The sequence below is a fragment of the Anastrepha ludens genome, chromosome 3 (assembly GCF_028408465.1).
Source record: "Anastrepha ludens isolate Willacy chromosome 3, idAnaLude1.1, whole genome shotgun sequence".
NCBI classification, from domain to species: domain Eukaryota; kingdom Metazoa; phylum Arthropoda; class Insecta; order Diptera; family Tephritidae; genus Anastrepha; species Anastrepha ludens.
Window position 1 is genome coordinate 112,303,604 of NC_071499.1, and position 27,584 is coordinate 112,331,187.

General features: G+C 36.4%; 4 protein-coding genes across 9 annotated transcripts; 2 read left to right on the forward strand and 2 right to left on the reverse strand.

Annotated features, from left to right (window-relative positions):
* Positions 1 to 237: 237 nt before the first annotated feature.
* Positions 238 to 13,078, reverse strand: LOC128858809 (poly(A) RNA polymerase, mitochondrial). Its single transcript, XM_054095319.1, has 5 exons — positions 12,978 to 13,078; positions 12,787 to 12,916; positions 11,866 to 12,721; positions 1,008 to 1,467; positions 238 to 933 (listed from the first exon to the last, which is right to left on the reverse strand). Exons 2-5 carry the CDS (start codon positions 12,884 to 12,886, stop codon positions 559 to 561), a joined length of 1,791 nt encoding a protein of 596 aa, XP_053951294.1. The 5' UTR covers positions 12,887 to 12,916; positions 12,978 to 13,078; the 3' UTR covers positions 238 to 558.
* Positions 3,433 to 9,414, forward strand: LOC128858810 (tetraspanin-2A). Of its 6 annotated transcripts, none has more exons than XM_054095322.1 (2): positions 3,433 to 3,588; positions 8,264 to 9,414. In XM_054095322.1, exon 2 carries the CDS (start codon positions 8,335 to 8,337, stop codon positions 9,061 to 9,063), a length of 729 nt encoding a protein of 242 aa, XP_053951297.1. In that variant the 5' UTR covers positions 3,433 to 3,588; positions 8,264 to 8,334; the 3' UTR covers positions 9,064 to 9,414. The 6 variants fall into 6 exon arrangements, with proteins under 6 accessions (XP_053951297.1, XP_053951299.1, XP_053951298.1 ...); XM_054095324.1 differs by lacking the exon at positions 3,433 to 3,588 and adding an exon at positions 3,629 to 3,794; XM_054095323.1 differs by lacking the exon at positions 3,433 to 3,588 and adding an exon at positions 3,841 to 3,871.
* A 1,456-nt stretch (positions 13,079 to 14,534) lies between the features above and the next one.
* On the forward strand, positions 14,535 to 17,278 carry LOC128858811 (ESF1 homolog). The gene is made up of 2 exons (XM_054095327.1): positions 14,535 to 15,549; positions 15,617 to 17,278. Exons 1-2 carry the CDS (start codon positions 14,659 to 14,661, stop codon positions 17,114 to 17,116), a joined length of 2,391 nt encoding a protein of 796 aa, XP_053951302.1. The 5' UTR covers positions 14,535 to 14,658; the 3' UTR covers positions 17,117 to 17,278.
* Positions 17,279 to 19,517: 2,239 nt separating this feature from the next.
* Positions 19,518 to 21,172, reverse strand: LOC128858812 (deoxyribonuclease-2-alpha). Its single transcript, XM_054095328.1, has 3 exons — positions 20,805 to 21,172; positions 20,027 to 20,740; positions 19,518 to 19,955 (listed from the first exon to the last, which is right to left on the reverse strand). The coding sequence occupies exons 1-3, from the start codon at positions 20,915 to 20,917 to the stop codon at positions 19,661 to 19,663; spliced, it is 1,122 nt and encodes a 373-aa protein (XP_053951303.1). The 5' UTR covers positions 20,918 to 21,172; the 3' UTR covers positions 19,518 to 19,660.
* Positions 21,173 to 27,584: the final 6,412 nt, after the last annotated feature.

Genomic DNA, 27,584 nt, shown 5'->3' on the forward strand with positions numbered 1-27,584 from the left:
GGTTAGGATATCTCAAAGTTCTGACGTGATAGAGCAATTTAACCCCGGATTCGGATTCTACGCAAAAAATTACTTCGAAAATGACCCTACCCTTTCCTAGAACAAAACGTTGTTGACCTGTGTTATTGCAGGTATCAAGCGCCATGAGTTGGAAAATGTGAATGTGAGATTTCTAAAACATTCGTTGGCTATAGGCAGCTCGGTACTATCCATCGTAGGCACCTCTAATCTTTTTAAAACTATTTTTGTTTGGCTTATCAGTTGCTTTTAATTTTCACGACTTACAACTTTATTTTGTCCTTTAATTAAACTTAACAATTACAAGTTTCTTAAACGAAAATATACAACATTAATCTACTTGTATGCATAGGATTGTAAACTTAAAATTTGTTATAACAACTCTTGTGTTATAAACGTCTGCCGCTCTCTACAGAATCTACAGAAACAAATTATTTACAAAGATATTTTTCACACTTACAGTGTTAGCTTACACGGCAGTTAGGTTAACATAAAAAATTCACTGCTTAAATATAAAATTGCATTTGCATTCAGACTCGTTCACCTACTTCGGCGCCCTTTCGCATTCACACGCATTTGTCTAAAGTCACCACGCGCCTGTATTTTTATACTCTCCACTTCTCGCTTTGCATTGGCATTTTTGTACTCGACTGGAGTTGGAGGGGTGTCCGATGTCGAGGTGTCAAAAAGTTCGCTCACTTCGACCATGCGTGGTTTGAAAAACATATTCGGTCGTACAATGGATTTTTCAGTTGACTTGAAAAGATGCAAAATGCCCCAAGGGGACTCAGAATTTCGATTGTCCGGTATTGAGGGATTCTCCACTTCCGACTCCAGCACCCAAGCCGCATTGCGCACCTCAATGCGCAGCCGCTCACACTCCTCCAGGCTGACATTTTTACTCACATTGAGCACCTGTGAAATAATAAGGCGAGAGGAGAGAATTAAATTTGATTTGAAACTAACTACTAACTATTTTTGCTACTCACTTGTTCCAGGGGATTCACAATACATAGCGCAGAGTGCTCTGGCTTTGCAATGGCACGCCCCTCGTTCAATGATATCGCACGATTATGAAAATCGAATTGCGAATAGAATTCGAAAAACTGTAGCAATAATTCACTCAAGCCGGTTGTGTTGCGACTACGAAAGCCAATGCGTTCAAAATCCCTGCCGAAACTGCAATTGATGCCATCCTCGGTAACGCGAATATCCTCCGGAGTGGTAGATTTCATCAGCGCATTTATTGTGGGCAATACGGGATGTTTCATCTGCTGCAGGAAGAATATCACAAGGCACGTCAGTGAAAAATTGCTTATCCAACGACCAGGCGAAGGATTGGTTAGGCCACAAGTTTGTGCCCAGCGACGAATGCAGAAGGTTAATGGTCGAACGCGTTCGTCGAGCTCGCCAAACATGTACAACAACTCGGACATGTAGAAACCGGTGCTGAGGGGAGATAGATTATTTTCAAAATTATTTAAAAAAGATAAAGAAAGCAAATTGAAATGGATCAGAACAAATGTGAGAATAAATGAAATCTTCGGGTGACTCTAAACGACTAACTTTCAGGTTTTGATAAAAGACAAGAATTGAAATGTATTAAAAATCATTATTATTATTTTAATTATGTAATTAAAATCAAGGAGCTTATGTGAATTAATATAGTTAGAAGATAAAGAAGTGAATCAGTAAATTAATTAAAAATACCCGAGTCCAAATTTGCAGGGTGCTGAAGACCATCAAAAAATATCCCAATTAAGAAGGTTATCAATCACCTTGCCATGCAAGCAGTCGCTCCTGAGATGCTACTGTAAATACTAACCCAGTAAACACCTGTTGAAGGCCTAGTCGTTTACAAAACGAAGTCTTTTCTCGAACTGGCTGACAAGATCTAGACACATTCGGCAACCCCTAGACCCGAAGGTATATCAGCACAATAATCGGTTCTATGGTTACGGAACGACCCGGATTTATATCAAAGACTGTCATTTGAGCAGAATTCTTCAAGCAACTTCAGACTAAACAAGGCAAGGGCGCCGTTGGGCAAACGCATACAATAGGGCGAGTTGGCAAATCTCCGAGCGCACTAAACTGCAAATATTCCACGCATGGCGAAGGTCTACGTTGGGCGAAATAGCAGATGCCGCCATCACATGGGACGGCCCAAAAACAACAGCCCGGAACCGTGTACAATGGAATCCCTAGCGTGATAACACTTTCACCTGCTTCCAGCTTAACCCGAATTAAGCCGTCTCGCGATCTATAGTTCTTTTCTAGGTTTCTCTTGCTCTGCCAGGCGTTCTTCCTCTCGTTGTAAGTGGGTTCCATTCCAATACCTTCTTCACCATGTTACCGTCTTCTTTGCGTAATCCACTTCCATTTCTGTCTTCTAATCCAAATGTATAACGGCTCCATGTTTGCTTTTTCGAGCAATATTTTGTTTGGCATTATTAGTGGCCAGAAAATTCGGAATATAATCCTTACACAGCGGTTGACAAAAACTTCTAAGCGACTGGTTGTAGCGGTGTAGATTTTCCAGGTAGAGCTACTGTACAGCAGTACCGACAGCACATTCGACTTGAAGAGCCTAACCTTTACACTGGAACTCAGATTGTTGTTTCGCCATAAACATCCCGAACGCCGCTCTGGCTTTTTCGATTCGGGAGCGTTTAACTACATTCGTGCCCCCGCCCGAGGGGACTTTGTGGCCAAGGTAAATAGTAAGCTAAGCGGCCTGTGCTACTTAGTACAATTTTATTTAGGACTCTGTATTAGGGAGAGCGGTGCATGATCTGACATGATCATGTCGAAATCGGAGGGGTCTCTTTCTCCCAGATGGAGCGACTTCCAACCGCCTTTGTACCCGAATCGGGCGGCGAAAAACTCGATGAAAAGTTAAGGTCATTAAAAATCCGAATCGATTGAAGCTAGCAACCTGATTGATTGTAATGATTGCTCGAAGACCAAAAATACAAGCAAATTGAGAAGATTTAAAGATTAAGATTAAAAACATCCAACTCAGTTTAATATGTATTGAAGGTAATACCAGAGTTTTCCTCTGCTGGAAAGAGGTTTTAGAAACACAGCCAAACTTACACCCACTTTTCACATTTCATTTGTTTTCAACCAGTGTAAAGCAGACACTGTGAACATAGCTTTTCACTTCAACCATTTCAGATAAAAGTGGAACGCAGCTTCCTTATCACAAGAAGAGCTTTCGCGCCAATTTCAAAGTTTATACATAAACCAACCTGCTTTTACAACCGAGCTGTCCATGTATGAATTGGCCAAGCATATTCATCATCTAGAGTTACACCGAACGCCACGATGAATCACACGAACATACCAAAGTATATAAATTTTGATAACAAAGCTATGCACAGAAAAAAATCCAACAAGATAAAGAGGAACCTTCAAAGCATTTCAAAACAAACGACTAGCACTGGCAGCTACAGGTGGAGGGCATTAATGTAACGCACGAGTATGTACCTGTAGCTCGCATTTTTGTTGCTGTGGCTCGCTTAGATAACTGATTCACCTGTGCCATTGTGGGCAATAGGCTGTATGGTAAGTACACAAGAATTGCGATAGCCAAGAAGCGAACAAGTGTCGTGCTCTATGTTACAAAGCGGAGGGGTTTTAAGCGTGTATGTGGTGCACTTGTTTCCACCAACGTCCGCCAGCAGCGCGCCAGGCTAAGTTGGGCCAGCGTTATATCTTATCGCCAGCCGAACGTTCGTGGCTTATCTTATCAGCGTCACTTCGTAGCTTTGGTAAGAGTGTACGCAATTCTTGCTAAATTTGTTTTGTCAGTTTTTTTGATCACTTATTGGATAGCTGTGGGTTTGAGGTATGATTTCACAAAACGACAGCAAAAGCTTTTCTTCAGTGAAATTTCAACGAACGACAACGACATACGAACAGTAAAGTGAGACCAGCAGCGAAGAGGTCGAATTTTACTAATTTACTTAGAAAAATAAAAAATAAAAATAAACCAAGCAAATAATAACCAACGGAGAATTTATAAAAATATATCGAGTATTGGAAAACCATATTTGTGGCAGAAACTATTACTTATAAACTTTTGAGCGCGCTTACTTAAAAGGTGATTTTTTTTTTACTTCAACTGAATTTTAAGGGAGATTGCTTCTTAAAAAAATGTGACCAATTAACAGTTTGAAATAAATTTTTTGAAGTTTATAAAAAAATAAATCTGATTTGATTGAGTAACATACATTTTTTGGCTATGAGTTTGTAACTGTAAATATTGAAAATTTGAGATAAAACGTAGAAAAAACAAGGGCGTTGACGCATTGAAGTCGTAACGGAAACTGAAAATGTGAAAATGAAATAGAACAAGAAGTTTAATGAATGAATGAAATAAAGTACTAAATCAGCAACAAAACTTTAATTAAATAAAACAGAATGAAATAAATAATAATAATAAAATTAATATAACTAAATACAAAACAACAACTTGAATTAAATAAAATTAAAAAAATTCAGTTAATTAAAATAAAAAAATATAAATAAATTAATAAAAAATATAAGTGATTAAAAAAGTAAATTAAGAAGAATAAAACAAAAAAATAATAATAAAATTAAATAAAAATAAGTGTTAACAAAATAGAATAGAATAAAAATTAAAAATAAAACAAAATAAAATGAGATGAAATAAAATATATTATATTAAATTAAATTTCAATAAAAATGCAAGAACAAAAATTTAAATAAAGAATTTATTCACATTAAACTAAAAATTTTATTTGAATAAAAGTTTATTATAATAAAATAAAATTGAAAAAATTAGATAAAATTAACCAAGAAGAGATCAAATAAAAAATAACACAAATAATAAAATAAAATTAAATTATTTTAAGCTTAATTTAATTTAAATTAAAAAAAAAGAACAAAAATTTTATTTAAACCAAAAAAATAAATTTATTAAAAAATTTAAATAACAAAAACCAGTTAAACAACAAATTAAACTAACATGAACAAATTAAATTTTAAAAAATTTAAATAAAATATAATAAAATAAAATTGGATAAGAAGAAAACATTTAAATAGAGTAAAATAAAGCGAAATAAAGTTAAAACAAATTAATAATTATATATAATTAATGAAATTATGTTAAATTCAATTTAAATAAAAAAATTAAATACAAAAACCAAAAAATAATAGTTTATTCAAATAAACTATATTAGAGCAAAAATAAAAATTCACTATAATAAAAGAGAATAGAAGAAAAAGAGAAGAATACATTTAAATAGAATAAAATAAAACGAAAAAAAGTTAAATTTAAATAAAATACATTTAAATAGAATAAAATAAAACGAAAAAAAGTTAAATTTAAATAAAAAGCAAACTAAAAGCAAAAGAAAAACATTATTCAAATCAAACTAAAAATAAATTATAATAAACTAGAATGGACTAAAATGAATAAATTTCAATAGAATAAATTAAAGCGAAACAAAAAAAATGTATTAAAATAAAGTTAAACCAAATAAAACATAGATAAAAAATAAAATAAAAAAATTAAATAAAATAAAATAAAAAAGAAACACAATCACATTAAATAAGAAAAAAGTATAATGAAATAGAATAAAAATTAAATTAAATTAGGGATAATAAAATAATAAGAAATAAAATTAAATTAAATAAATAAAAAAATAAGACATATGAAGACAAAAAGTAATGGAATAAAATAAATATATGTATAATTTGTTCTTTGTTTTGCCAATGACGAGGTTTAAAATGCTTAATGCATCATTAAAGCTGCCGACGCAACAATGGTATGTCCGGGCACAAAAACAACTCCCCCTCGTTTGGAACCGTCGCTCACCCTGGAACTGCTTTCGCATTACTTCAGCGTGGCGTTCCATCTTCCTCATTACAAAGGTCTATACCTAAGTGCCTGCGTCCAGGTCCCGCTTTTTTATACGGAGAACTTTTTCTCTGAAACCACTGATGATCTTCCACGTTTCCTCGCTAGTTAGCATCTTGTCGATTACATTTTCAGTGGTTATGTGACCGAGCGTTCTCAAGCGTTCGACATTCTTATTCCCAATGCATGCATTGGAAAAAGGTGTGTTCAGCATCATCTGCGGCTGCGTCACCATATATGCACGCGTGGTGTTCGCATTTCCCTATTTTGTACAGGTATTTCTGGATATACCAGAAAGTTAGTCTTGGGTCCAATCTTATGCATAGGTACTTTAGAACCTTTTTTGTGATAAGCGTATTTAAGCAAGTTTGCATGCTAACTTTTAGTGCGATGTGCTTTTTGGTTAGAAGTATATATTATATGTATAATACGTTAAAATAAATTGAAGCAATATAAAATAAATTAAAATCCAATAAATTAAAGTTAAATTAAAATAATAAACTATACTAAAAATAATAAACTAAATAAATGACTATAAAATACAATTGATTTAAATGAAATACATATAATGTACAGGCAGTAACAGAGGACTAAACATAAGATAAATTAAAATAATAAAAAAAACCAAATAACAGAAAAAATTGTTTAAAATAAAATCAAAAATAAAGACCAAATTAAAAAGTGAAAATAAAAAATTTTGCAAAATTCAAAAAATTTAAATAAATAAATAATAAATAGAAAAGAATGAAAATCGGCGCTCATTTTTTACTCTATTGATGAAAAAGTATATAAATAATCAAAAGATTATTAACTATAATTTTTTTTGTACTATTTTTGGTGCAAGACAAACAAACAAGGAGGTTAATTTAAATTCAATTCATTAAAAATACGTCTAGAATCCTTGTAAAAAAATCAAAATAACGACTAAAGAAGCGTGTCGGGTGTTTAGGTTGCTGCCGTTACGGTGAATGGCGAGCGCTATCGAGCTATGCTGACTAAATTTTTGTTTCCGAAATTGATCAGCTAAACATCGACGGCATTTGGTTCCAAAAAGACGACGCAACTTGCTATCCAGCGCGCTTAACACTCGATTTATTGCAATATTCAAGTCCCCATTGACGCCATACGGCCAGATTTATTGGAAAAAGTAGTCCAAAATTGGACTGATCGAATGGACCATGTAACTCATAGTCTTGGCAGACATATGCTGGATATTATATTCAAATAATAAATGCCATGAAACTATTTACTAAATTATATCATACTAAAAAAAATCAGTACAACAATATTTCTGTTATGTATTATCATTTTAAGTTCTTAAGCTACTTAAAAACACCTGATATAAAATAATTGTGAACTTAAATTAAAAAATTAAAATAATCTACAAAACTCATAATACAAATTTTGTTAAAAATTCTGAAAGAAACCAAAACTTCTAATTTACAGATATAAGTGAATACACCAATTTCGAATGACTTAAAACTTTCGATGACCTCACGCGCGTATTAGTGTATGAAAGCACCTGTTGTTGCAACACCAACAAAATTAATCATCAATGGCGCTGAGCTGATAACAGTATTTGCTATACACACATAGATAATGTCATATAAAATGTGTTAAGCAGTGGTTAGTTAGGAATACGAATTGAGGTGAAGTGAAGTAAAATTTAACAAAAAGTTAATGGGCCAACTAGAAAATTGTGAAGAATTTTTGTTTTTTATTGAATAGTGAACGAGTGTAATCCATGTATAGACTTATTTATAAAAAAAAATTGGTTTAATAATAATTTATGCATGTGTAAATAGAAACAATTTATGTGTGTAGGAATACCAGATTGTAATTGCTTTGAAAAAAAAAAAATGTTTTTTGGAAACTAATGATTTTCATTGCTTGTATACATATATACTGAGTTTTATATATATTTTTATATGTAGCCAATTTTTTTTAGCAAGTGTAATAAGTGCTACTATTAATATTTAGTATTTTAAACATTTATAATCCTTGAAGAAAGCAATAACATAGACTTTCTTAAAAAACTGTTTTCCTTAACATTTCATTGTAAAATTAAAACACGCGAAAAAGATTGGAAAACTTGAATTCTCCGAAAAAGGAACTTAAGTTGTTTGTCTATTAGTCACAATTTATTGCTGGCATTTTATCTACGCGCATTGATAAAGTAATTGATTAGGCTGCCATTAATGGGGAAATGCCTGAGTTTATTTTGCTGTAACCTTAAAAATTTAATTCGCATATCGTAAAAATGCTTTACTATTCGCCAAAGGGCTTCAGCAATTGAAATTAAACATTTAAATCTGTGCTTCATTTCATTTTACTCCTTCTTCTCTTCTCTTTCAGCTGCTCGCCACTACCTCTGAGTACAACAACAAAATCATACCAACAATTACATTGCCAAAAACGACAACAAAATGGGTTTTGGACGGCAGGAGAACACGCTGGAGAAGCAAATCGGCTGCGTGAAATATACACTTTTCTGCTTTAACATTGTCGCATGGATGTTTGCCACCGCCTTGTTTGCGCTTAGCATTTGGTTGCGCGCCGAGCAGGGCTTCAACAATTGGCTGACCATACTTCAGGCACAAACATTTTACATTGGCGTCTACATATTTATCGGCACAAGCATCATCATGATGGCTGTATCGTTTTTGGGTTGCCTCAGCGCGCTGATGGAGAATGTTTTGGCGCTACTAGTCTTCCTAGGCACGCAGATTTTCGGTTTTGTTGCAACGGTGGCTGGATCGGCCGTACTGCTTGATTATAGTACCATGCATTCCAGCCTTCAACCGCTGTTGAGCAGTTCGTTGACAAGTTTTGTTAGTAGCTCAGAGTATTCACATTCCGCATACGTGCTTAATATGATTCAAAGTAATATTGGCTGCTGTGGTGCAACTGGTCCGTGGGATTATTGGAATCTACATCAACCATTGCCAGATTCATGCCGCGATACTGTGAGCGGCAATTGTTTCTTTAATGGTTGTGTCGACGAATTGACTTGGTTCTTTACGGGCAAGACTTCATGGATTGTTGCCGTGGCAATGGCATTGGCTCTGTTGCATGTAATCTGCGCTGTTTTGAGTTTGGTATTGGTGCAAGCTGTTAAGAAGGAGGAAGATGAAGCGCGTGCCTACAGGCACTGAGAAGTGCGAATTGCTGGATAGTAATTAAAGTAAGGATAAACAGTGAGAGAGGGTATTGGAGTCGAATATGAATGCTGATTGTTGCTGGAAATGCGTGCCTATTCTTTAAACGCGCGCATTGAGTTCCGCTGGAAATCGACAATTTTAAAACTCTACTTTTTTTAACACAAAACCGCCGAATGAACTTTTTACATACCACATACATATTTTTCATACATATTTAATTTTTACAGTTACCCATTAGATTTTTAAGGTTGTTAACAAAAGATACCTTTACAAATACGCCTAAGCTCACCAGTAGTTTTAATAAAATCATAAATAAATAAAACTTTGTGCTTTCTTCTACATTTGGAAGAAAATTGCAAAAAATCTATGAAGTCATCGCTATACTCTTTACAAACTCATTCAGGTATCTATTCTAACTGTCAAGTTTATACGGCTGATGTTGAGGGAAATTCGCGAATGGCGAGTGGACACCGCACAATCTAGGAAGAATTCAGAGATTAAGAAGTAAGACTGACAGACACCTAAGCTGATATCACACTGTGCGACTACGCCAAACATGATAAACGGTTCAAAACAAGGTCCTCAAATCGCTTGCCGGCAGCACTTGGGACAAAGACAAAGAATTATTGCTATCGACATTTAAGCCAATTGACTGGCCGGTTCTAAACTATGCTGCGCCTGTCTGGTCGCCTGGAACTAGTGACACGCAGTGGATAAAGCGCCAGACTTGCCAAAACACTGCTTTCGGACAGCGACGGGTTTCCTCCTGATGCCTCCTCTTCAACACCTTCACAACGAGGCACAGATTATAAACTACTCAGCAAACACTTTCTGCTTTGGTGCTACCGCAGGTTTAGGCGAAGACGACCGGTGGTATACACTACACTAATAGGGCTTGTATTGCTGCTACAACAACAACTACACCAAACATTTTACTGTACTCCTTAACCGGCAGCATGGAAGCCTCGTTGTGAAGGTGTTGCAAGGGAGACAGCAGGAGGCATCCCGTGGCTGTCCTGATTGCAGTGTTTTGACAGGTCTGAAGTCTTATCCACTGCGTATCACTGGAGCCAGGCGAACGCATAATTCAGAGCCAGGCACCCAATCGTTTTATATCTCGCCAGCAACATTTCTTTGTATTTGCCCCAAGTGCTGCCGGCTAGCGATTTGAGACCCTTGTTGTGGTTTTGGATCTTATCGGCAATTGCGGTTGTATGCGCTGAAAAGGAGAGCAAACTATCGAAGGTGACGCCCAAGGTTTTGGGTTTTGTTAACGGTCAGTATCGATGGGCCATCGACTTTCACCTTTAGCTCTACTATAAGTTTGACTTCCTTCGTCCAGGTAGTAGAGAGGAAAGTTTTAATAGGGCAAGTTTGAGAGAAAGGCTGGCAAGATAAACGCGCACTTTGAAACACAAGTCATCGATGTCATTGCACGACGCAAATATCGAACAATCATGAACATAGGAGACCAGCAGACATCTGCTATAGCCTGAGCTAGCTCTCATGCACGTTAGGAAGCATCTCTTCAACTACACTGACGAGACCCAGGACAAAACAAAACTACAACAACTGTCGGGAAGTGGTAAACACCTTCCTAAACTTCCTATCCCCGAATGCCGTTATCGGAGGCTAATCACCACATTTTGCAGACGAAGAATATCAGCTGCCTCGCGTAACTTTAGTTCAATTACGTTCTGAAAATTGTAGAAAGTTACACTCCTATTTATGTATGCGCAATTGACCCCGACATACGCAATATACTTATGCCCAGCATTTGAAGGCGCACTGCACGATATTAACCACATATTCACATGCCCCCTAATTCCCGTTTCCCTCTGGACCTAACCTGTCGACACAGCACGTTTCCTGGGCCTATCGTTATATGAGTTAGACGATGACCATCGGTGACTACTCCGCAGGGAGGGAGGGTTTAGTTAACTGTTACAACATCAAAAACAACAATAACAATTCCACATAAACTGATACAACAACAACGACTACTACTACTACTACTCCATACAAACTGCTGTAACAACTGTTCCAAACAAACTGCTATAACAACAACACTACGCCAAACAAAGTTCTTCTGAGAGAGAAATTGTAAAATATTCAAATATTTGCTAAACCTCTACGGACTGCGAAGTCATCTTCACAGGTTCGTCTGGATAAACTATCGTGCATAGTAGAAAGCACAATAGATCTTACGGTCCAAGGCAGCTAAGAAATGTAGTCGAAAAGTGACTAAGATAGTGCACGATTTGCTTTAGCCAGATTTAGAGAGCTTCCAGCGTCAGATGATAAACAGAGTTAGATAGTAAAAATGGGGTTTGTCGAGTTTCAAATTATAAAAATAAGAGTTAGTAGTTCATTGCTACTTGAATAGTCTTCCGAATATATCATTTTTTTATGTCAATGTTTAACACATTACAATAATAATGGAAGTAGGAAGTAATAGCGTAGTTAATAAAACTCTGTAGCTGAGGTTGATAGGTGAACTATTCAAATTTTCTAAGTAGAGTGAAAAGTGTCTAAAGCAAAATTTTTATATATTTAAAAAAAAATTAATTGGTATAGTAAATATCTTTCAAAATGTAACAGGATTTAGGTAGGTTTGTAAAACATGACTTTTAAAGATTAGAAGAACCCGAAGCAAGATAATTCTCAGAAAAAAAATGTGTCATAGGACCAGAAAAATCAAGCATCCCGCTTCTTTTCAGAATCGAAAAAAGCAAAATCTGATGATCAGCAATATATATAAGTATATACACATAATTAAATAAGAACGATACTCACAGATTGCTCATGGACAGATCAATTTCCAAATTCAAGTGCTCATGATGGTATTTGATAATCGGCACACGTGCCTGTAGTATGCGTCGCACATGACAAGCTCCTGGTAAAAAAAGGTGTAACATATCACCAATACTTTCCATTTGCCGTTGTGTCTGCGAACGACCATTCGTTAGATTTTCCTTCGTATGAAATACTAGACGCGCCTCGTTATTACGCTGCATAGTAGCCGGTCCCACTACTTCTCGATCGAAACGCAGTATTAAATCTAAATCACAGCCCATTCTGCCAAAACCATTAACCGACGAACCAAACGGTTGTGCATTTGCATAGGGAAATATACCCGAAACGGCCTGCTGTACTTGTAGTGCAGCAAGAAAACGCAAACGTACTCCTAGATCATTGAGTTGCGTTCGCTGGTGCAAAAGCACAATTTGTCCATCTAAATCCGGTGCTGTGCATAACAGATCGTTTAGGGCATTGTTATCAAGCATTGCGGTACCACCAATCGCATCTAATGTAGCTGTTGTCGATTTAGCAGCTGCTTTTGCCGCACGCTTACCACTTACAGCTCTAAACCAAAGAAAAGGTGAGTGTGCCGGCACACCAGAAAGTTCATCATTATAAGCCGAGGCGGATATGGCAGTATTGGCTTCTTGCATGCTGGCAAACTCTAATAATATATAATGTTGATCATCATCATGTCGTATGCAATAATGATGTGCACTGAGTATCTGTCCAAAACTGGCGCAATAGTTATACAATTCAGGGAATGATTTTTCGGATTGTACTTGCACCACAATACTCCGTGTGGCTTGTTGCTGACGTCGCTGCATCATATTATTGTAGGAGAGTTTTTCTAAAAAATCAATGTTTGCAAATATAAATAGTAGATGCTAGAAAATTATATTTTGATTATCTTACCCTTATCCTGGGTGGCACCTGCATTGGAAGAGAATGTTTTACGTAGATGTTTGCTCCATAATAAACACTGTTTTGTATTGTTTCTCACCAAGCAATGCATAATATCGTCTGTCAACGTTCAGTTTAGTGCCTGAATTGTTATTAAATTAACAAAATTATATGATTTATCAAATCAGACAAAATATACAAACCCTATCGGTAATAGTTTAGCGGCCAAAAGAACTCACTGAGGTTAAGTTGAATTGATCAGCTGTAGTTAGTGTTGTATGTTAGATTAGGGATGTAATACACTCGGCAGTGTAAATACGGAGTACCGACTTAAAGAAATATAAACCGATACAAGAATTGTAACCAAAGTGTATTCAACAACAACATCTCGAGACTCAATTGTTCATTTTATAATAACTGTCAAATTTGATTAAATGCGATAGCAATATTTTAAGTGTGGGCATTGTTTGACTTATGCGATGAAAAGGAAAGAGGGATGCTGATATTCTGAGGGATTCCTTTTTTTTCAAAAGGGAAAAGCATAGTCTAGAAAACTAATGTTATCAAAAATGCTGTAAATGTGAACGTCCGAAGAAATACCAATTGGCTGTCAAACATGCAAAATAACAGTTCATTGCTCTACAGAAGCTGGCAATAAACTTAAACTATTTTATTATATGAATTGTCAAATTCATTCAATTTCGATTGGCAATTTGATTGAAATTGATCATTGAAAGCAGTCAAAATTTTACTAACGAGGTACTAAGTTATAGTCTGGACAGATAGCAGCGTTAATCGGATCACCGGCGCAGTTAATTCTGATGAAAATTATAGTGTGATTGACAGTTGTTACGTGGAATAGTGAACAGCTGATTTGTTTATTGGATAGTTTTGTCAGTTAAAGATGGACCACAGGCAACTAATACCGGTATTAGCTTCCTTGATACTAAGAAAAAATTATTTATTTGAACAAAATCTTGAACTGCAATTTCTGAAACTGCTTCAGAATATCAACCCAATTAATATAATTTCCAGCGTATTAGTACAAACTAGCATTGTATGCAGCCTTCTTGTTCTCCTCTTTAGAAGTTTCATTATTTTTCATTCACAATAGATATTAAATGACATTTTTTGGTAATGTTGCCATCGAGAATTCCCTTAATCCGCTTAAATTATGAGAATTACGTCTAATTGTCAATCCATATTAGTTGCTCCAAAAACGTGACATAATTCCGAATTAAGTTGTTAATCCCGATTAACGCCATCGTCTGTCTGGCCTATCAGAAATAAGTCTTTGACGCACGCTTGTTTAGCAACATGAAAATAAATACTTTTCTTCTATTTGACAGCGCTTTTGACATTATGAATTGAACATCGCCATGCTTCATTTATTCTGATTTGGTTTAGCTTCATTTGTAAATTTTAGGCAGATTAGAAAAATTGTTTCTTAACATTTGTTTTTCAAAATTTTTTCAAAAATATTTAATACATGTCATTGAAAAAGATAGATGTATATATCATTATTGAATTGTTCCTCGTCTTTTGCACAACATTGACAGATATTAAAAATACGATTGAAGTTGTAAAAGTGAGGTAAATATTTTTGAGACCAGTTTTTAGTTCTCTTTCCGTTCTTTATGTTTAAGATTATCATTTTAGTAAATGGTGGCAACCAGTTAGTTAGATTGTAGAATTTTTTTTTTTCCTTTAAAATTAAACTATGAAAATTTATGTGGCCACCTTAATAATGTTACAATAAACATATCTGGTCCTACTGCACGTGCGGAACTTTGACAGATTTGCAAGATCAACAATTGCCGAAAAATTGTTTTTATTCGATTCATTTGGATACAGCAGTAGAAGGAAATAAGTGAATAAAACGAAATGGCGAAGGACAAGCCTCAAAAGGTGGACAAAGTAAAGAAAAGTGAAAATGATAAACCAACTTCTAGTGCGGCAGCGAGCAGCTCAGGCATATGGCAGGATGAACGTTTCCAGCACCTGGTCAGTGATCCGCGCTTTCGTGGGATACCAAAGGTGCAGCGTAAAGTGAAGATCGACAAACGCTTCCAAAAGATGTTCACTGATGATAAATTCAACGTGAAGTATACTGTGGACAAGTATGGGCGACGAGTGAATAAAACCAATGCCGAAGATTTACGTAAATACTACGAACTAAATTCATCCGATACGGAAACGGACGAAGATGAGGAAAAACAGCATGAACCTGAACATGAAGAAGATGATGATGAAGCACAGGAGGAATTGGAGCGTCGCAAGGAATTAAAGGCGATCAGTCGTGATGATGATGCTTCTAGTGAAATCACACCCGGCGAAGAAAAAGAAGGTGAAAACGATGAGCTTGATAGTGATGGAGAGAATGTGCCGAAAACATTGCGAGAACGTTTGTTGGATCCAGATATTGATTATGCGCGTGGAGAGGGCAGGCTCATAACCGACTCATCGTCAGATGAAGAATCGAGTGATGAGGAGGATGATCTCGAGGCAAATATTGACCATATCTGGGGAGAACTAGATCAAGAAGCGGAAACCACAGATGAGTCTACACACAGGCTTGCTATTTGTAATATGGATTGGGATCGCATACGTGCCGTTGATTTGATGGTATTATTTAGCTCGTTTCTGCCACCGGGTGGAAGTGTGCTGAGTGTGAAAATATATCCCTCAGAGTTCGGAAAAGAGCGAATGCGAGAAGAAGATATACACGGGCCAACGGAGTTAATTGGTCTCGGAAAAGAGATGAATAGCGCCAAGGTATTTCATAAAGTAATTTTGCGTTAAATATTTTTTAATTTCTTTCTTTTAATTACTATATTTATAGATTGCAAATAAAGACAGGGAGTCAGATGATGAACTCGTTGAGGACCAGGATAGCGATGCGGAAGAAGGTGATGAATACCACATGGAAAAGCTCCGCCAGTATCAACTAAATCGTTTGCGTTACTATTACGCAGTGGCAGAATTTGATAGTGTGGCTACAGCGGACAAAATCTATAAAGAATGTGATGGCATTGAGTACGAGAGTTCTGCAACACGCGTGGATTTGCGCTTCGTACCTAACGACACTACTTTTGATGAAGACGAACCCACTGATGTGTGCACAGATTTGCCAGATACCAACAGCTATAAACCGCGACAATTCACAACAACAGCTTTGCAGCAGGCTAAGGTAGATCTGACATGGGATGAAACAGCTGTAGAAAGGCAGGAGTTGGGTGAAAAATTGGCTAGCGGAAAATTGAATGAAGTCAGTGATAAGGAACTGCGTAAAATGGTCGCATACAGTAGTGCGGACGATGATGACGATAGCGCAGAAGAAGATGAAATCGAGCAAGCAAATGGAAATGAGTTAAAAAAACACGAGTCAAAAAACGCGAATGATGAGCGTAAGGCTGAAAAACCAAAACGTAAAAAGGACGACATACTCAATAAATATAAGGCACTGTTAGCGGAAATCAACGAGAAGGAACAACAAAAGAAGAATAATAAATTTGATATGGAAATTAGTTGGAATGTAGAAGAGCAAAAAGACGACAAAGATAAGGAGCCGGATGAGTCCGACGATAACAAGAAACCACAAAAGTTGACGCCCATCGAAAAGGTGTTGCAAAAGCGCAGTGAGCGAAACAAGCAGCGCAAGGAAGAGCGTAAGAAGAAGAAAATGCAAGCACGTGGTTTGGATCCCGATGCTGACAATTCCTCTGATTCCGATAGCATACCCGATGGTATCGATATGAACGATCCTTATTTTGCTGAAGAATTTGCTAGGGGTGATTTCATTGACACCAAAGCGAAAAAAAGTGATAAGCAAAATAATCATCAAAAGGCATTGGATAAGCAGCAGGCTGCAGAAGAAGAGGAAAAGCAAGCGAGAGAATTGCAACTTTTGTTGGACGATGATGATTTAGAGGAGCAGGGTAAGCAGCACTTTAGCTTGGAAAAGATTCTAAAATCTGAACAAGAAACAAAATCGAAACGAAAACGACGCAAACAATTGAAGAAATCGAAATCAACCATTGCTGACGAAACCAAACCGATAGAAGACAATTTCCAACTAAATGTGAATGATGAACGTTTCAAGGCAGTATACACATCGGCGAAATTCAATATCGATCCCACAGATTCGCATTTCAAGAAAACCAAAGCTATGGAGTTACTCATACAGGAGAAGCTAAAGCGACGCCACGGTGATGAAAGTTTAAAGAATGGTAATGATGCTGTGCTGCCGCAAGTCGAGGCAAAAAGGCCGAAAAAGCAATTGGAGAATACGCTGTTGGTGAAGAGTTTGAAGCGCAAAATACAACTGAAGCAGCAGAAATGAAATTTTAACTATTGTAGTATATGCCAATTAGGATATGATTGTTGTGATTGTTGTATGTATACATATCTATGTATATGTATTGTTCTAATTTTATGTAAAAATGATTTGGAATGGAATGGAATTTGATTAGCAAAGCTGTTTTTTTACGACGCGTAAAAGCAATCGAAAGCCTTAGTCAGTGTGGGACTTAAACGTCACAAGAAACAGCTCAAGTCGGACGGATCATCCTACAGGGATGCCGATTTGGTAATTATGCCTGGAGGACGTCGTCGTGAGCAATAAGTTCAATAGTCAGTTACATTCGTCTGCAGTTCTTCTTGCTCTACCGTAAGATTTATAATTGCGAACATTGATGAACCACTAGCAAAATAGGGGGATTAATAGTCAATTTTATCTCGGTAAGGTAACTCATTTTAATATTTTTGGTTATAATCTGCTGTATTCTACTGTACTTTAGACGTCCCAAACATCTCACTCTCAAGTGCTGAAAATTTAAGGATTTGGCATCTTTGTAACTTTCAAAGGAGCAAAAGAAAATAAATAATAAATAATAAGAAAATAAATAGATAAAAAATTAATAAATATAAATAAATAAATAGAAAAAATTATTAAAAAAAAAATCTAAAAAATGAAAATAAATATAAATAAAACTATAAATAAATAAAATAACTTTTTTTCCAATTTATTAAATTAAATAAATAAAAATTATAAATATAAATAAATTATAAAATAAATATAAATAAATATTGGTTGGGTTAGGTTAAATAAATATAAATAATTAAAAATAATTAATAAATAAATATAAAAAAAAAATAGAAAAAAAAAATAAGTTAAGGGGGGACACCACTGTGAACACGTGAAAATTAAGTGATTTTCATTAATTGTTTTTTATAAGTAGGGATGATTATTTGAGGATCGGACAAATTATAATTTATTTAACATATATTCAACTATACTGACACAATTTTTATTAAAAAATATTAAAAATTACAATTGTTATTAATATTAATGCAATAACGTCACAAAATCCTGATGCACCCTGGTCGCCACGATACAGCGGTGAAAAATCATCTCAAAACAAAAAACCAAACAAATTCTTAATCTATGCATCAATGGCTATCGTCGTACGAGGCGGTTTTTTATTATTATTTTTCTTTTTTTTTGAGAAAATGGTGCAGGTTTGAAAAATGAGTTTGTGTTTTTACCCTTTTTCTGTTTGAAAAAATATTAATTTTTGGAATTTTTAAAAACGGCCGACTGTAGCCAATACATGTACAAAAATTAAAATCGGTTCATAAGTCTTCGAGAAATCGAGGCCACCGTGTTCAGAAAACGTTTGAGAAAAACGCGTTTAAAGTTTTTATTAGCCGTTGTAACTCCCTACCTGCTCTTATTGTATGGGGTATAACTTCGTCAATTTTCAAGATTTTAAGATTTTTTTACATACTTTTGAATATATCTACTTTAAGAAAATGCAAAGAAAAAATCGATTCTTTTGAGAAATCACAGCAGTGCTCCCCCTTAATAAATTGAATATTAATTGGTAAAAACAAATAAATATAAATAAAAAAACTAATAAGTAAATAAATAGAAAAAAAATTAAAAAGTAAATGAAAATAAATATAAATAACCGTAAATAAATATTTATTAATATAAATATAAATAAATAACAAAATAAATATAAATAAATAAATATACATAGGTTAAGTTAGGTTAAATAAATATGAATAATTAAAAAATAATAATTAATAAATAAAAATAAAAAAATAGAAAAAATAAAAACATATTAAATTTAAATAGATGAAAATAAATAAATATCAATAAATTAAATATAAATAAATATAAATAGATAAAAAATAAAGAAATATAAATAAAAATAATAAAAAATATAAATAAGTAAATAAATAGAAAAACATTAAATAAATAAAAAAATAATATAAATAACCACAAATAAATAATTATAAAGACAAATAAATAAAAAAATAAATATAAAGAAATAAATAAGTAAATATAGATTAGGTTAGGTTAAATAAATATAAATAATTTAAAAAAATTTATATATAAATGAAAATAAAAATAAATATAAATACACAAAAAAAATAAATATAAATACATAAAAATAAATAAATAAAAATAATTAAAAACATTTTTGCTGCTGAAGAACTGGGCCGGATATAAATCTGGGGCATTTCGGTGACGCAGAACCACCTGTTACGACATTTTACACACTAAGAAATTTTATTTTTATTATTTTTTTAATTTTTTTATATTGTTTTTTATTATTATTTTTTTATATTTTTTATATTTTTAATATTATTTTTTTATTATTACTTTTGTTTATTACTACTTTACTTACGAAAAAACAATGTCATTCAGATCATAACAATGAAAGAATTTATGGTTGAGTACATTCACTTAGGTGTACATGTACGTATGTATGTATGTGTGTATGCATTTATTTAAAAAGAATTGTAAATAATGCACTTAAGTCTAATGCACAAAGTTTGTGTACGATCAAATTTGAGAATTTGCTCCATTTACGAGCTAATTCACTTCGTCCCTTTCCCGCTTGTTTCTTGGGCATGGTTCATAACCCTGTATCAGCTGCCGATAAAGCTGTGCAACTTTGGTGTTCTTCTGGCATACGCTGCCACCACCGCGTACCAGTTGATCTTGCTGCCGATTGATGTCGCCCACACAAATCCAATCCGCACCACCAACGCGCCAACGCCAGAGCTTAAAGCCACTCTCCTGTGATACAGCCCATTTCGAATGATCAGAATGGGTGCTAAATGAGATTTGCAATGACTGTTCGGTGATTTCTTCTATGTTGAAGACTCTTGGGAGGAAATATTCAAAATTATAGTAGTTTGTGTGTGTGCATGAAAAAATATGCATCTTTCTACTCACTTCTCATTCTTCGTGCAATTCGTTGCTAAATTACCGCCACCATTGCGCCAGGTCTCCACTAGTAGGTTGACATCCAATTCTGGCGCAATGACATCCTCATACAATTCCGTTACAGCTTTGCCGCTTTTCGCAAACGATTTGAATTTCGTGCCATCAAGCGTCTCCAGTTTGACTTTATTCTGATAGGGCGCTTCCTTTTGCCACTTACCCTTCACCACTTGCTGCAAAATGGGAAAGCGCGCAAGCACCGCCTCCGGTGTGCGCGTATAGTAAATGAGTGGCACCATTAACCGTAACTGTGTGGCCACCTTATCCACCTCGGTGTCTTGCAAAGACATACAAAGAAAGCTCTGGCCGTAGCGTCCACCTGTGAGCGGGTATTTGTAAACTGGTATTTCTGGGTATCGAGGCACTGAGTGCACTAGCCATATTGCCGACTCGCCATCGGTGGCTAGCAAGCCCTTGGCGTGCGCCTTCGGTGTGCTTGAATTGCTGTTGGGCTTTTGGTCATTGTAGGCGATTACCAGCACGCTTTCGTCATCGAACAGTGGCTGCAGTAGCTTACCAGGCATGGATTCGGTTGAGGTGACTTCATGCGCTGACAAACGCCAGGCATCATAGTTACTGCTCGAGATGTAGAGATAGTTGAAACCGCTGCTATTGCGTCTCGCGCCGTACTGGGTGTGTATGCGCGGCAATTTGTACATGTATAACCTAGAAGTGGAGGGGGCAGGCGATGAAATTGTTTTAATTTGAAATTAGTTGCATGCGTACTCACCAATCCACTGGCGCGCCATCTTCATCTTTACAAACTACTTTTGACGCTGCGCGCTTGGCCGCCAAGGTGCAGACGAAGGGCAGCAAAAGCAGTAGCAATACATTGCGACTCATTGCTGATATTCAATTAGTCGTGCGCTCAGAAATGACAGAAGCTTGCAAATGCTGTACTTAATCAAGGTAGAACTGATTTTTTTAAATTTACTTTGCAATTTCTTAAAACTTCTCGACAGCTTTTCCAGCAGTGACCGCTCACAGCTGCTTTACGCTTCAAACTAAGATCTCCAACATCGCTAATTTCTATACAAAGACTTATCGCTTGAAACGTAATCGAGCAAATAATTATGAACAAAGGCTTGAAACCAGTGAATAGATAAGTGAATTGTGAGCCAATGTTGTGAGTCAAAATGAGTCACACAATGAGGCACCGCTGTTAAAGTGCGATAAGGCGCGCACGCATACATTGACAGACAAATATAGGTACATAAGTGCTTCCCACATATTTTATTTAGATCGATACTTGTGATCCCCTGCTAGGTTTGATATTGGATTAGCTTATCAAATAGCGGGCCGATTCAAGTAGCCACATACAAGTGCACAGCATAAATCTTGATACCCTACCATTTCTAAGTACAATTTTAAGAAAAATCACACATTATTATAGATTCTGAAAAACTTTATAAATATACATGAATAATAAATACACTTCGTACTTATTTGTAATCAAAAAAAAAAAGGATGAACTGTGTCTGCTGCATCAACAACGGCAAGCATAAATGTAAATGTAAGTAAGATAGAAGTTCGTACAGCAAACGTGTTGACACGCTCGCACTTTGAAGTAGGCAATGCGCGAAATAACGGTAGTTTTGGAGTTTTGGTTTGCGATGCCAATCATGTTTCGAAAATAACTGCCTTTAGAGGAGAGAAAAATTGTTGTACGCATGCGTAAAGATGGAAAATTATACTTAGAAATCGAGTAAATCATCGGCAGGAGTAAAGCAACAGTGCAAAAGGTAATACAAAGATTCAAAAAGGAGAGAAGGATCGAAAATAAGCAGAGATCAAACCGCCCAGGAAATTAACTGAGCGAGATGAATGCCTTATCAAGGAACAATAGAAGAATATCCTTCTGAAAGTGCTCGGAATATACAGGGTTCGGCACTCGAAGTATAACCAATTAAAAAGGTGCTAAATTTAGTTTGGAAAATTTCTTTTATTCAATTCAAAGTAAAATATGTGTGAAAATAATACAAAATTAAGAGTCAATTTATTTTTGCTCGATATGACCACCTTTTACCTTGTATATGGCCTTGAGACGGTCCAGAAACGAGTCCCGAGGTATTTTGGCTCACTCGCGAACAATGGGTTTTTTTCAGCGTCTCGAGGCTGGTGAATCTTTTAGTTCGGACCAGGGAGCTGCGACGGATACCTAGATTGTGTGTATACGCGATCTTTTACTAGTGCATTGTATGATCAGGCGTTTATGTTCAGTAGCAAATAATGAGCCGTTAGCTGTTTGTGCACGACGGTTGCGGTAACAAATTGATGCTCGTGTCTTCTACCACAGTGTTGATAGCATGAACGAGTATAGAAATGTTGTATGAATCACACAGGCTCGCGTCACCACAGCCAAGGCGCGAGCCACTCGCGATCTGCGAGTATCGTTTGTCCTTGCATGCACTAGTTGAACAACTTCTTCTTCTTTTGCTGTGTATTATAAACTTCCCTACATACATATGTACATATGGAGATAGCAGATACAATTGAATTTGTTTCTAATCAAATTGTTTGTGATAATTACCATCTGGGCAACTTTGTCCTTTTTCTTTATTTACACTCATCTAAACCGCTTTTATGTATATGCATATATATAGAAGAAAATAGAAGTACGCGAGTAGCACTCGAGATTGTGTGCTCCGCTCATAATCAAAGCATGTATAACATATTAAACTTCACGAGCATTCGCCATGATGCATACACAAAAACACAAATCAGCAATCATGCCAACTACACAAACTGAAAAATACAATGTTTATACTCTACAGGCCCGCATAGCTGGCGACAGTTGTGTTTACTTGTACCAAGTTTAGGGTATGATGCTCGAGACGGCTCGAGACTATTCGAAGCCAGTCTCTGGTTCGGACCTTCCTCTCCAAAATGGTCCAAAGAGAATAATCCATCGGATTCGCGTCTGGTGAATTTGAGAGCCATTGTGTGGACGTTATGAAGTTGGGAATGTTGTTTTTTAGCCCTTCTTGGTTCACTCGAACTCTAAGAGACGGTGCCGAAACCTGTTGAAACGTTGAAATGTTTGTCTGCGGATGGCTTCAATGTAATGGTTAATGGTTAATGGTAGTAAAGGGTTAAGGTATGGGCCTTTAGCACTGCGAACATATTGATCTATTGTGCACCCTATGCTGTCTATTGACTGTTAAGTATGCTTATGTATTGTACCAGCTCCTTCTGAGGGAGTGATTGAAGGTCTTCATCTGTAAGCAAGAACTTGTTTAAAAACCTTTTCCTTCTATGCGTCAACCCCGGACATTCGATGATGAGATGTTCTATGGACTCCTCATCTTCGCAGCAAAATCTGCAGGTGCTGGTGTTAGTTATGCCTAATTTATGTAGGTGTTTGTTGCAGGTGAAGTGACCCGTGAGGGCGCCTGTGAGAGTGCGAATGCTCTTTTTGTTTAACGTGAGGGCCATGTTAGCGCTTTTAGCGTTGAAACTTAGGAACTTTTTGGAGTGTCTTAGACCCTCTACGTCCAATACTGGTTTAAGAGAGTTTTGGCCCAGTATTTTACTTTTTGTTTTAGGCTGTTTTTGTTGAATCCGAACATGGGACTAGGTCCGATGAAGTTTACATCTGCCCCTTTTTTGGCTTGAAAGTCTGCCTTTTCGTTGCCGTCATATCCCTCATGTCCTGATACCCAAATTAATGAGACATTGTTTTTGGATGCCAGGTTAGTGAGTGCCTTATGGCATTCTAAGAGGGTTTTTGAGTTGTAGGTATAGCTATCTAAAGCTTTTAGAACTGATTGGCTGCCTGAGAGTATTTTGATCTTTACTCTCTTGTGGTTTCTACGTTGCATGATGTTTGCTGTTTCCATTATTGCGTATAGTTCCGCTTGGAAGATGGTGGTGTCCCTGGTGAGAGTGAATGATTTGTGGATTCTGGACCCCACTACTCCTGCTCCTACACCATAAGGTGTTTTTGATCCATCAGTGTACCATTTTTGTGAATCATCATTCATCCATTTTGGGTTTGTTTTCCACTCGATCCTCTCAGGAAAGGTAACTGTGTATTCTTTTGTGAAACTTTTGTAACCTCCAGAATATTTTCCCGATAATATTTCGCATTTACCTTGACGCCAGGCCGATGAAAAGGATTGGAGAGTAGCCATCTGCGATTGCAGCGGCCCAAATCATTACCTGTGGCGGGTGCTGCCTTCTGGTGGCCAATCGATGACTCAAATTCTCGTATGAATGGTCGCTCAAATAAACCCTAGCGATTTAAGGCTTGACTTTGAGATCATTTTTCAGTATAGGGCGGATGATACGGTCAGATATTTTCAGTTCTTTCGCTATTTGATTACATCAGCTGCGCGAGCGGTCTGAAGTTGGTTACACTTCGAGTGTCGGACTCTGTAGTTACTGTATTGTATGGTGTTTAAACATTATTTCATCGGACACAGAGTGAAGGTCAATCAGGAGAAATGGATATGTATTGCTAGAAAAAAGCCCTTTGTCAGTGATACTAATAGAAATAAAAGCCTCGAATTGGCCAGAACTTATCAACTCAAAGAATTGGACTTCTGGTACAAAGAAATTTTCTTCGACAAGTGTAAATATAATATTTTCATATACATATGATGGACAACTTAAAATGTGGAGAAAGAGAAATGAAGAATTAAACCCAATTAAACAATTAAAACGGTTAAGCATGGAGGTGGAGGTGTCATGGTTTGGGGCTGCATATCCACACCGGGTGTTGGCAATCTTATTTTTATTGATGAAATAATGACCAAAGAAGTATAATTCAAAATACTTCAAGAAAACTTGTTAAAAAGCGCTGAAAAAATGGAATTGTCTGGTGGATTTTATTTCCAGCAGGACAATGATCCCAAGTACATCGCACGCATAGTCAAGATGTAGCTAGTACATAAAGTACCTCAATTGTTATCAACGCCTCCACAGAGCCAATCGATGACTCAAAGCCCTATACAAAAGCTTGCTCCAAGCCGAATGGCAAAATATAAATTCGGATTATACAAAAAACTTGATTCACTCAATGCCTGACCGACTACAGAGAGGTTATTGGATTACGCGGATATCCGACTAGATATTAAATGTAATTTTTCTCAAATTGTTATTAAAATTTTTCATACTTTATTGCAAGATATATCAACACTTTTGCCGCGTGAATTTTCAGATTTTCAATGGGTTTTTCCTTCTTATTTGGAAATGAGATAATTTATGTATATCATATATTTTCTTATATTTCACATGGGAACAAATGGATTTATTTAATTTTTAATAAAATATTAAAATACTCAAAAACTTTCGTGATAGTTTTTATAAAACATCTTCGAAGTGGTAGGGTATCAAGACTTCTGTTGTACACTGTATGTGGTGTGGCTATTAAATAGCGATACTAATGTTGTTATAGAATAAATAGCTACGCCAGCTGTTTAGCGAGGAGTTTTCGCTTTCGAATGCAGTATCTCTCGTTTCTGAAAACCAATTATCAGCATAGATAGAGATTTGCACTTCGACCTTACGATCTATTGTGTTATCTATTCTTCACAACACCTCATTCGGACCCAGCTCTTTTACTAAATGAAGCATACTACTGGGTAGGGCTAAGCGTATATGCCTCTCAGTGTAGTCATAACCTTCGTTCGCATTATAGTTGTTTGCTTATTTTATTGTTACCGCCGAAAAAGTGTTAAGGTTACCCCGAAAAGGCGACTAAAATGTTAGAGCAACAAGGAGAACGCAAAAAAGGTTTCCACAGAGCCATTGAATGCCTTTATACTTTATACTACCCAAACTTTTGGAGAGAAGCATGCGGCGAATCTTGATTTATTACTTTACTTAAAATAAAAAAAAAATAATTTGCGCGTACACTTCTGTAAAATGTTTGGCCGAGCTCCTCCTCCTATTTGTGGTGCGCGTCTCGATGTTGTTCCACAAATGGAGGGACCTACAATTTCAAGCCGACTCCGAACGGCTAAATGGTTTTTATGAAGAGCTTTTTCTTGGCAAAAGGTTGCCTGTCGAGAGGCGACCGCTATCAAAAAACTTGTTCCATTATTTGATGTTCCTGCACGGAGATTCGAGCCTACGAGCCCGAATGGTAGACGCCTTGCCAACCCATTCGGCTACGTCGGCCACCCACAATTTGCGATCCTGATTTTATTTATAATCCTTAAACGATACCACAAATTGATCCATGTATTCGTGTTCTTCTTGATTGGTGCGGTAATCACTTATACGATTTTGGCCGAGTTTAGCAGAACCCGCCAGCCGTTTCTTTCTCGTGCTAACCGGCGCTAGTTGGACACACCAAGTGAAGCTCGGTCCTGATCTTTCCAGCGCATAGGAGACCTTCCTTTTCCTTTGCTACCACCACCTGGTACCGCATCGAACACTTTCAGAGCCGGAGCGTTTGTATCCATTCGGACGATATGACCCAGCCAATGTAGGCGCTGAATCTTTATGCGCTGCACCGTCTATGTCGCCGAAAAGATCATACAGCTCATCGTTTCATCGCCTGCGATATTCGCCGTTGCCAACGTGAAAAAGTCCAAAAAATGTTCGCAGAATATTTCTCTCAAAAACTCCAAGCGAACGCTTCATCGGATGTTGTCATTGTCCACGGTTCTGCGCCATATGTTAGGACGGGCATGATGAAAGCCTTCTGGAGTGTTAGTTTTGTACGTTGAGGGAGGACTTTACTTAGGTCAAAGTAGCACTTGTTGGGAAGAGAAATTCCCCGTTGGACTTCAAGGCTGACATTATTATCGGTGTTAATACTGGTTCCTACTTAGTTCTGCCATAACTTCTGTTACAAGTTAAGTCCGTTATAGATATGAAATTTTGTTTTTTTTAAGAAGATAAAACTAACTTAATTATGTAAATAATAACAAAAAATGTAAATTTTCATTCGAAATGGTCACCATTTGCTTTAAACAAGTTTTCAAACGATTAGGCTATTGCAGCATGCACGGTTTCCATGGATATTGACTTCGCTGCTCGAACCAAAGATTGTTTCACACTTTTCAAATTTCTGTGAGGTCTTCGACAGACCAAGTTCCCCGATTCTGACCACAAACTATAGTCCATTGGATTCAGATCCTGACTTCCACACGGCGAATCTTCTGCAGCTATGAACCCACGAATATTGATTCTTAGCCACTGCTGGGTGGTTTTTGCTTATGGGTTGGAGCGTAATCTTGCTGGAAGAGCCAACGCTCTCCATTGCAGAGAATACTGCTCAACTGCTCCACCACGCCTTCTAAGAAATCATCATGGTACACTATTGCCCCAGTCTTGATCCCTTATCGCAGAAATGAAGACACTGCCGACCAAACCATTACGGAGCTGGAACCGTTGGAACAACATTACAACATTCTTTAGAAGTTTTAGCATAGATTTGGTCGCTTTGCTTATTAAGAAGAAAATAATATTTTCATGGCCGCTGACTGCGTGCCAATATAAAAGCTGCTGGCAGCTGTCGAGTCTAATTTTCTAGAAGCGCATTATCAAAAGATGTCCA